At 41.7% G+C, this 10879-nt stretch overlaps 1 protein-coding gene across 1 annotated transcript in view; it reads left to right on the top strand.

Moving 5' to 3' along the window:
* The window catches only part of DNAH12 (dynein axonemal heavy chain 12), a 208952-nt gene that overhangs the window by 153456 nt on the left and 44617 nt on the right, over positions 1-10879 (top strand). Inside the window, exons 58-62 of the mRNA XM_019504991.1 lie at positions 394-608; positions 5322-5514; positions 6827-7019; positions 8632-8804; positions 9457-9597. Coding sequence (XP_019360536.1) covers positions 394-608; positions 5322-5514; positions 6827-7019; positions 8632-8804; positions 9457-9597 — 915 coding nt within the window. The remainder of the gene's footprint in view (positions 1-393; positions 609-5321; positions 5515-6826; positions 7020-8631; positions 8805-9456; positions 9598-10879) is intronic.

Below are 10879 nucleotides of genomic sequence, written 5' to 3' on the forward strand. Positions count from 1 at the left end.
TTGCATATGCTGCATCAATTAACTGCCTCAAAAATCATCATACATTTTGAGCACTTTTAATATCCTACAAGGGTTGAAATTGTCATACAAATACAATAATTATTGTACACCTACCTGGTAATGCTGAGGGAAGCTGGAAAAAAGTTCTGGACTCTAGTCTACATTCAGAAAAGATTATGAACATACTTTCCTGGATTTAAAATTCTTTTGGATATGACCTTATAAACTGTGACTGTAATATTCACTGGACATTCATCCTTTTAAACGCATGCTTTTAGAGCATGTCTCATTTTTTTTCTAGCTAGTCCAAGGTAAAAATAATTGCAGACTTAAAAGGCTGCCTGTTTCAGTACTCAAAGATACTGAACAGGATTTTTGTCCTGTACATTCTAGGCCATTAATGATTGATCCACAGAGTCAAGCAAATAAATGGATAAAGAACTTTGAGAGAGAAAACCAGCTGAGTGTTGTTAAGCTCACAGATACAGACTACATGAGAACTTTGGAGAACTGCATTCAGTTTGGAACTCCTCTTCTGCTAGAAAATGTTGGAGAAGAACTAGATCCATCACTCGAACCCCTGCTGCTTAGACAAACTTTTAAACAAGGTACAAGAACTTTAGTTATGAGTCCCAATGTATGCATCTGTAATGCTCCTCTGTTGACGTATTGTAACAGCGAATATATATTTTTTTACTTTCTTTACTATTGCTGCCTGTGAACAGAGGAAGGTAATTTGATAATAGCCTTTTAAATTTTTATTTTTACCTTTTTATTTTTAAATCTCATTAATATCACTTTATAGATTTTTTTTTTTCTTGCAATTTGCATCATACAGAAGTAGTAGATTTAAATACAGGATATTTACCATATAGGTAAGACTCCCATTGATACTGATTATCTTCTTTTCCCCAAAGTATAGAAGACTGGAAAACATCTTTAAAGCATGTTTTAACTTAATAATCACTAATATTTATTGCACTTAATTTTTGCCAAGCTTGGAAAAATTGCGGCTTTTTCAAAGGATGCAGTTTTTTATGTAAATGTTGTCGTCATAAAGTCAGAAGATGGCAATTATGAAGAATAGGCCCAGATTTGAGGCTGAATGTCACTTGCCTTTTCCCTCTGGAGAGGTTGGGAAAACGTGTAAATAAGGCAAAGAAACTGGGCAGTAATTCATTCTTGATCCCCCTCTCATCGTTCTACTTCCTTTCCTATTTGTTTTTTCCCTCTAGCATTTCCAGTTAAAAAATAAAAAAAGTGAAAAGTCAATAAGATAGTGGAGATAGGGCAGAACATCTTTTTAAAGAGAACATCCGGGTCAAAGAGAACATGTTTTAAAAAAGAAATGTTTTCATATTTAAATAACAATATCTGTTTTATATTGAAACATGTCATGAAGTATAAATTTTCAGCCATCTTTCCCAGGGTGCACCTGGAAAATCCCAAATACACTGTAGAGTTTTACAACCGCATAAAACACTCACGATTTTGAACAGTATACATGGGCGGATAAAAACCTGATGGCATTCAATACCGAAAAATGCAAGGTACTCCACCTCGGAGGTTGGGGGTGGGAAACCCACATCATGCATATAGGCTCAGCAGTGCTACGCTTGCTAGCACCACAGCCGAAAGGGACTTGGGGGTCATGATTAACCACAAGAAGAACATGAGCCACCAATGCGATGTCACAGCCGGTAAAGCAGGCAAAACTCTGGCTCGCATCCATAGATGCTTCTCAGGCAAATCTCAGGATGTCATCCTCCTGCTGTACTCGGCCTTGGTGAGGCCACAGCTGGAGTACTGCATCCAATTCTGGGCTCCGCAATTTAAAAAGGATGTGGAAAAGCTTGAGAGAGTCCAGAGGAGAGCCACGTGCATGATCAGAGGGCAAGAGAACAGGCCTTAGGTTGAGAGCCTGAGAACCATGGGACTCTTCAGCCTGGAAAAACATAGGCTCAGGGGTGACTTAGTGGCTGTCTATAAGCATATGGGGAGTGTGAATCAGGATTTGGGGGAATGCCTGTTCACCAGAGTGCCCCAAGGGATGACAAGGTCAAACAGTCACAAACTCCTCCAAGATTGTTTTAGGCTGGACATAAGGAAAAACTTCTTTACTGTCCAAGCCCCCAAGGCCTGGAACAGACTCCCTCCAGAGGTGGTGCAAGCACCTACTCTGGACTCTTAAGAAACATTTGGACACTTATCTTGCTGGGATCCTTTGACTGTAGCTGACTTCTTGCCCCTGGGGCAGGGGCTGGACTCAATGGTCTTCCAAGGTCCCTTCCAGTCCTAATGTCTATGAAATCTCCTAGGGTGCACCTGGAAAATCTCAAATACACTGTAGAGTTTTACAACTGCATAAAGCACTTATGATTTTGAACTGTATACACAAAACGGGCAGCAGTAGACTCCATACAGTCTGCTGCCATGACAGGTAGCTGCGACCTTGTTTCTTTAGTAAGATACCTGGTGTTGGAGATAAAGATGCAGAAACTTCCTCTGGAGAAGAGAACTATCAGAAATTTTCTTTAGGGAGGCTGTAGTCCAGTGCAGGCCATACTTTTGGTAGGTGTGCCACAAATTGCTAGGGCTGTGTGAGGCTTCAGACAGAGCTTTGGATCCAGAGAAGCTTCGGAGGCTTCAGGGTCCGAAGCAGCACATCTGGGTCAAAGCACTGCCTCATTCAGCTTCCCAAACTGGTTCGGAGCTTCTGAAGAGCTTTGGAGCTGCCTCAGAGATCCAGCCATAGGTTATAATGGGGAAACAATAAAATATCTGTAACTTTGTTGTTTTTTGTCCGATTTGATGACATTTTCAGGGGTGGTAGACTCTGCATAGAGGATGAAGCCTGCCAAGTTTCAAGAAGATTGGTGCAGGGGTCTGGGGGTAACAGCACCCCAAATTCTTGAAAGCAAAACTGTCATGTCTACATGTTACAACACAGGGGGGTGAAAACTGCTGGGGTGGTAGCTCTTACTGAGGCCTCAAAGCTTGCCAAGTTTCAAGAAGATCGGTGCAGGGGTTTGGGGGGAACTGCACCTCAAGCTGTGGACGAGCAAAACTGGTGCCATGGGTGCTTGTGGGACTTTCTGTGTCTGTCCTGGGGCGGGGAGGGGAGACACTGCTGCGGGCCTGGCTGCTAAGCTGCTGTGTTACCAGTTACCAATCAATCCATCATGATTCACTCAGGAACCAGGGACTCAGGGACAGAGACCAGCTCAATACACAGGACCTAGCTACTATATAACGACTTAACGAGCATCAAGTAGCACCTACAAAACCAGGCTAAGGAGAGGAAAGAATCAATACAGACAATCAACTGCCCCAAGACAGACACAGTCTTGGCACGAGTTTTGCCTGTCAGCAGCTAGGGGTGCGAGGCCCAGAACCCCCTGCACCAATCTCTTCCACAGCTGGCAGGTGTCGTGGCTGGAGCAGGGCCACTGTCTCTGCAGCTGTCACCCTGCTGCGCCTTAACACACGCAGTCACCCATGGCACAAGTTTTGCTTGTCTGCAGCTTGAGGGGCAGTTCCCCCCAAACCCCTGCACATATCTCCTTGAAACTTGGCAGGCTTTGTGGCTTCAGTAAGAGCTACCACCCCTGAAGGTTTCACCCCCCTGTGGTGTGACATGCAGCCGTGACAGCCGTGGCTTTCAAGAATTTGGGGTACAGTTCCCCCCAAACACCTGCACCGATATTCTTGAAACTTGGCTGGTTTCATAGTGTTAGCAGAGGCTACCATCCCTGCAAGTTTCATCCAAATCGGACAAGAAGCAAAGTTATAGATATTTAATTGATTCCCCATTATACCCTGGGGCCGGATCTCCGAGGCGGCTCTGAAGCTTCAGAGCCGCTTTGGCCGGATTGAGGCAGAAACCCGGTCTGGATCTCCGGATTGGATTGTTGTCATCCGAAGCGGCTGGATATGAAGCTGGATCGGATCGCTGCTGACTCGCACAGGCCTAGTGTTTATTCCCCCACTCCCACTGAGGGACTGTAGTTGAGGTCTACCTTGCCCGGGTGTAGCAGCCCATCAGGCATTTGTCCCTCTCCCCACTCCAGCAGCAGGGGAGGGGACATGGCCAGAACTGACTGCCATGGCACCAGCATTCACCTACCTTGCCACAGCTGCAGTGCTGGGGCTGTGGGCTGAGTTGGGCCAGTCTGCGGGTGCTGCTGAAGGTGGACACACAGGGGCCGGCCCAGGTTATGGGGCTCGGGCAGCAGTTGACTAAGCAGTGGACTGCCCAGGCTGGCTCAGAGATGCCAGCAGGCCCAAAGCCTAGCAGCCACCCACCACAGGGGCTTACAGCCCCTGCCGCACACCCTGTTCTGAGTAGTGCTTGTCGGCTGCAGCCACACCACAGGCTGTGCACTGCCCAGGGCCAGTGGGGCTCTTCTGCTTCCCTCGCCTCCAGCTGCTGCCACTGATGCCACATGGCTCTGGGTGGGCAGATGGAAGTTTAGCCCTGTGGCTTCTGCCTAGTGCACAGAGCTCTGGTTCCAGCTCCAGCTGCTTTCCACCTGCTCCCCACTCCCCACTCCCACCACAGGGACTGCTTATCTTCCCAAGTGGGCAGAAGGCAGGTAGAGCTGGAGCCAGAGCTCCAGGCACTGGGCAGAAACCACTGGTCTAAAGCTTCCATCTGAATAGTCAGAAGAGAATATGTCTGAAGCTGTGCCATGAACAACCTCCCCTCCCAGAGGACCTTCTTGCTGCTGACTGGCAGTTTATTATAGATTATATGCTGTTACTCCATACTAAATGTTGTTATTTCCCCAGGTTGTCAGTATGCATGATGCTTCACAGGCAAATAAGAGGACTTCTAGGAGAATTTAACAACCTAAGATTAAAGAAAGCATAACAAATAGCATCAGGACACCTGGATTATAATAAAAATATGTTCTTGCTTAGGATGTCATTTATGCATTTTGATACCTTGCTTTATTGTATGATTTAGCGTAGTTGTGATGAAATAGGAATAGGAAATTTGAGAACAATCTAAAAAAAGTATCTTTTCCAATTTTTATACAGACACTAAAAGTAGAGTAGTGCAGCAGTATGTGAAACACTATTAGCAATATATGAAACACTATTATTCTCACCTACAAGTAAATTCCTAACCTCATGGAAGTCTGTGTGGACTTCAGTATTGTCTTCAGTGGGGCTAGGATTGCTTACCACTTGAGCATGCTTGATTTGCTATTAGGAAGAATTTTGCTTTTACTTGATCACAGAAATAATATTTTTGTGAAAAAAGCTGAGATAAACACATAAATAACTCACATGAATATTTATTCTCTTAACTTTAGGGGGAATGGATTGCATCAGGCTTGGTGAGACAATTATGGAGTATTCCAGTGATTTCAGATTCTTTATTACTACAAAACTAAGAAATCCACATTATTTGCCTGAACTAGCTACAAAAGTTTCTCTACTCAACTTTATGATAACTCCAGAGGGACTTGAAGACCAGTTGCTTGGTATTGTTGTTGCAAAGGAAAGGTGAGTGTTTGTTTATTGAAAACAACCAAATTAAATACTTTAAACTAGCAGCTTTAGAAACAAATAAAAGATATGTTTATATCAAAAACAAAATTGTTCTTTGTTCTAAGTGGCCCTTAATAAGAGAATCTTGGGGCCCTGCTACATGTTCAAATTAAAGCTAGATAGAAACCAGATATAGAATTGTTACACATTTTTCAAGCACTAACTTTTGTAGCTGGTTGGCTCTTTTTATAGCTCTTTCCATTTTTATGGCATGTGGTTGGTCTAAATTGCACAATTTACTAGTTAATTGTGTGATAATTACTTTGCACTTGTGGCTGGTCTTACTTTGCATGTGTAGTCAGTTTAAATTTATTGTGCAGTTAACCGGTTAATTGCATTATATATGTAATATATGTAATGGTTTTTCAGTTGTCTTATCTAAGATGTTTGCAAGGGCCATCAGTATTTTTCAGATTCAGATGAGATTTGGAAGACTATACTGATATTTAACTTTACCGCTGCACAACCATAATTATTGTTTTCTTATCTAGTCCATAACTTTGCACATGTAAACATGGATATTGGATTTTTAAATTATTTTGTTATTTTTAAATTATTGATGGTAACTCTGAAAATCTTTCTAGTTCTTATTTGTTGTGACATAGAAACAGATTTAATTGGATTTTCTGATGGTCCTGTCTTTTACAGATTGCCTGGTTAAACATGTTAGAGTCCACTTGTTAAAAATCTGACTACATTTAATGAACATTCCATATGATAAACACAGGCAGTACAATACTTGTGCAAATATTTACTCAGAAGCAAGAGTTATAGTACAAGAAAATCAATTTTAGCTGACATTTCCAGAAGTCTGAGTATAAAGTTTTAGACCATAAAACTAAAGCATAGAGTTTAAATTGTTACATGTTTAGGCATCCAAATAGATGATAAGCACTTAGAGCCGTAAAGGATTTAGAGGACAAATTCTGTTATGATTACATAACTTTATTGAAGTTAGTAGAAATATACTAAATATAAGAAACAAATTTACCCCAAATGTCTAGCTTTGGCCTTAATATCTTGCTAAAATAGAGTGAATAATGAGAATTAGCTGTAATATAATTTAAGTGACTTTCTCTAAATGGAAAAAAGTGAATGGAATACTATACAAAATCTCCAAAAGCAATTTCTGTAGCACTAATATAACACGATTAATGAGCTCTAATCTTGGCAAATATTAATTTTACAAACATAGGTTAACTGTATACAGGTATCAAAATGTGTAATACATAGTGTATTAACTTGGGTGTATGTTTTGTTTTATTAGACCAGAATTAGAAGAGGAAAGGAATGCTCTCATCCTTCAGTCTGCAGCCAATAATAAACAGCTAAAAGAAACTGAGAAAAAAATTTTAGAGACTTTACAAGTATCAGAAGGGAATATACTAGAAGATGAGACTGCAATTATGGTCTTAGACTCTGCTAAAATAATGTCTAATGAAATCACTAAGAAGCAACAAGTAAGTGAAGTTAAACTTTGCTTTAAAATTAATAGAGTGCTCCCAAAATTAATTGGATAATGTGCTGTGTAAAAACCTAAAGCTTTGCTTCCTAGCAGGAAGACTATGAATTAGAAGTGAAATAAAGAAAACACTGCATGTGAAATGGTAAGATCAATTCATAAGACAAAACTATGAATCAATCCTGAAGTTCTTTCTCATGGCTTAATCAGTCAAGGCAAATAACTTCAAAAGGAGTTCTGCCTGAATAAGGATGGAGTAAAAAGTAATGACTTCAGAATTGGGCTCTATATTAAGATAAAGTAAGAATCTAAGTGTTAAACTAATAGAAGACAACATTTTAAAGGAGACAGTAATTACCAAGGCAACTGGATAGGAAACTTCAAGCCAGAAACTTCTAAGTTCTAATACTGCAACTGCCTCAAACTCATCTCGTTGGTCACAGGTGAATCACGGCAGTCTGTATGTTAATTTTCCAATAAGTAAAATGAAAATAATGATTCCACGGGATGTAGTAGAGGAGGCTGTGCACATTGAGAATAACTATATATGCTAATTATAGCAGGTTATGTTGTTCCCCAGTTTTGGAGAAACCTTTTGGGAAGAAGAGACTCCTTGAGGTGCTATTTTTGAATTTTCTCTGAAATATCCTATTTGTGGAGAATCGTGCCCTGCAGTGAAAATAGCAGAGGGTTATCTCTAAACCTGAATATTGCCCAGCACAGAAGGGGACAAGTCCATGCTTTCTCTCTTGCCTCTGCTTTTGGACATCACTTCACAGGGGTTCCACTGTGATGATAATCAGCACTACTTTATACAGGCATTTTGCCCTTCGGGAAAGGGGCCAAGGCATTTGCCACCTATAATAGTAATCTTTTCCCAGCCCCAGTCCTCCTGCCTCAACCCATTCCTTCTTCTCAACTGTTGAGCCAAATTCCCACACAAAATGCACACATCTAGGTTATGGATATAAAAATAACTGGGAGGGGGGTGCACTGTTTTCTCCACACTCATCTTCAAAGCCCTTGGTTTAGAGCATGTCAGCACAGGGATGTGGACTGGCAGAACTAACACCTGCTGTTATCTAGCACTTCATTTATTAGTATCTAGCTATTTTAAAGCTACAATATATACCTAATACTAAGAAACAAATAACTCTCAACTTTTATATTAAATGTATTCTTGTTTCTTTGTTTTCATATGATATATTTATAAAAAGTGACTGTATTGTAGAATACAGTCTGCTAGAATGATTGTTTTAAAATTTGAAATCCAGGCATATTTAAAGACATAATTGTTGAGTTTGATGGATCTTATGCCAAGTGACTTGGTGGAACTATCTTGACGAGTTTTGTCTTGGCCTTTCTGTCTTTGGCTCCACTTCGCTCCATGTAGTCTGTCACTGAAGTCAAGTTGCCCTTGTATGACCCACCTAAGGCTCCAGGACTGAGGCATTAGATGACAAGCATATCTGAGCATGGAAAATGTATTGTACAGTGCACAATAAGTGCATGTTAATAATGGGTGTGTAGTAATAACTATTTCTGTACAAAGGGAAATATTAAAAGTTTTTGTTTTTGTTTTTTTTTTACTTGTGTCATTTTTGTTTTAGGTTGCAGAGAAAACAGAAATTAAATTAGCAGAATCTCGAGAAGGCTATAGACCCATTGCAAAGCATTCATCAGTGCTCTTCTTCAGTATTGCAGACCTGGCTAACATTGATCCCATGTACCAGTACTCTCTCAGTTGGTTTGTTAACCTCTTTATCAACTCAATTCATGACAGGTAAATAAAATATTTCTGGGCAAAATCCCATATATTCCTTTCTCTTCTCACCAACAGGATTTAAACTGGGTTTTCTTCTTCTTTGTATCGAAACATTTTCAGAAACATCTTCAAATTTTGGTGGTATGATTTTTTTCTACAAGTGGCTGCAGGTATATTTTTGTACAAGTAATTTAGTAAATGCAGGCTGCATTACAGGCATGAAAAACAAAACAAAACAAAACAAAACAGTGCTTTACTTTCAGCTTAGTGTGCCCCTACCCCTGCACCAAGCATCCCAGATGGTTCCCTTTGTAATCATGTTTTTCAAAAAATAACACTCCTTATAGATATCTGTTGCAGTGTGCCTTGGAAGAGTCCAAGTCTGGTGTTGAATTAAAACTATGATGGAGTGGTAAGAGTTCTGGTACCCAAGTATGATACTGATTTCAGTAAATCATTTTGGCTGGGCTTTCAGAAAAGACTTAGGGAGCTGGATGCCTAACTCATTTGGATGTAATTGAATTCAGTGAGAGCTAGGTGCATAGTTTCCTTAAGGACAATTTCAGCCCTAGTCTATATCCTACCAAACCTTTTCAAAATTATTTTATTTTATTTGCTTCATTGATTCAATGTAAACACTCGTGTTCTCTTTCACTTTCTTTTCTTTTAGTAACAAATCAAAAATTTTGGAGAAGCGCCTTCGTTACCTGAATGATCACTTCACATACAACTTGTATTGTAATGTGTGTCGCTCTTTGTTTGAGAAGGACAAGCTGCTGTTTTCCTTTTTACTGTGCTGTAACCTTCTCATGTAAGATTCATATTTTTTGGAATTTCTTCATAATACAAAACAATCATTTCTCTTCTACTGAAATAATGTGCAAATGGTGGAATACTTGTGCATGTGTTTCGATGATTATCTCTTTAAAGCCTCATCATGAAGTGAATGCTTTTGCTTCCCCCAAATATTTTATTAACTTCCTCCTATTGGGTCTTTATTGCCCTTTGCAAAGAGGTGGGATGATGCTGTGTAACAGGGTTGCAGTTATTTTCTTTAAATAACAATTGCCATTATTTAAAAAATATTTCAGGTTAAAATTCTCCAAGGCAGTGGTTTCTCTTTTCAACAGCTTTGCTTGGCATATATCACAATTCCTTTCTTGTAAAACTTTTCTTCTTCACCTCCCCTTTCTTTTCACTTTTGTGTCTTTGCCCATTTCTCAGCGACAAAGATGACAAAGTGCTGCTGATCCTACCACACAATGTGTGTTTTGTGTGTGTGTGTGTGTGTGTGTGTGTGTGTGTGGTGGCTGGCAGAGGAAAGAGAAGCATAAATTATCTATTGCAGGGATTGTCAACCAGGGGTACATGTACCCTCAGGGGTACTTAGAAAGGTTGTAGGGGGTACGTGTGTGTGTGAGCGGGGACAGAGCGCAGGGATGGAGTGTGACCCAGGTGGGGTGCAGCAGCAGGGTCTCCCCTAGCACATTCTCGTGCTTTGCCTCTTACCTGGGAGAGGGGAAGGGATCCACCAGATGCTGCTAGCCCCATGCTACACACCATGGCACCTCCCTGCCTCCCACCCCAGCTCACACCAGATGCCACTAGCCCCATGCTACACACCATGGCACCTCCCTGCCTCCCACCCCAGCTCACTCTCCTGATTGTCTGAGAGGCAGTCAGCCTGAGAGCAGCAGTCTGCCCTCCTCCCCCACAATCCATACAGCGAGCCCCAGCCCCCTGCACTGTGGGTGCAGAGCTTCTTTGTGAGGGGGGCAGCTAGGGAGAGGGGCTGGGCTGCAGTGCTGTGTGGGCCCAGGGCCAGCCAGGAGAGGGTGCAGCTGTGGGAAACAGCAGCTGCACTGGGCACTCTGCTGTTACCCCCTCCCCTTATTAAAAACAAGCATTTCACATGGGAGGTGGGGGTCGGGCCCAGTATATCTGGCAGCTCCAAGCCCGGCAGGAAGCCAAGATGTGCGTTAACCCATGAGGGGCTGTCCCCACCAGTGCAGCTCTCTGCCAGCCCGGGCAGGCCCCATGGCATTGGTCCCAGGGAGTGGGCAGGCAGCGGCAAAGGCTCAGTTCCTTAGCAG

This window comes from Gavialis gangeticus, unplaced genomic scaffold (genome assembly GCF_001723915.1).
Source record: "Gavialis gangeticus isolate Ggan-Ray unplaced genomic scaffold, GavGan_comp1, whole genome shotgun sequence".
NCBI classification, from domain to species: domain Eukaryota; kingdom Metazoa; phylum Chordata; order Crocodylia; family Gavialidae; genus Gavialis; species Gavialis gangeticus.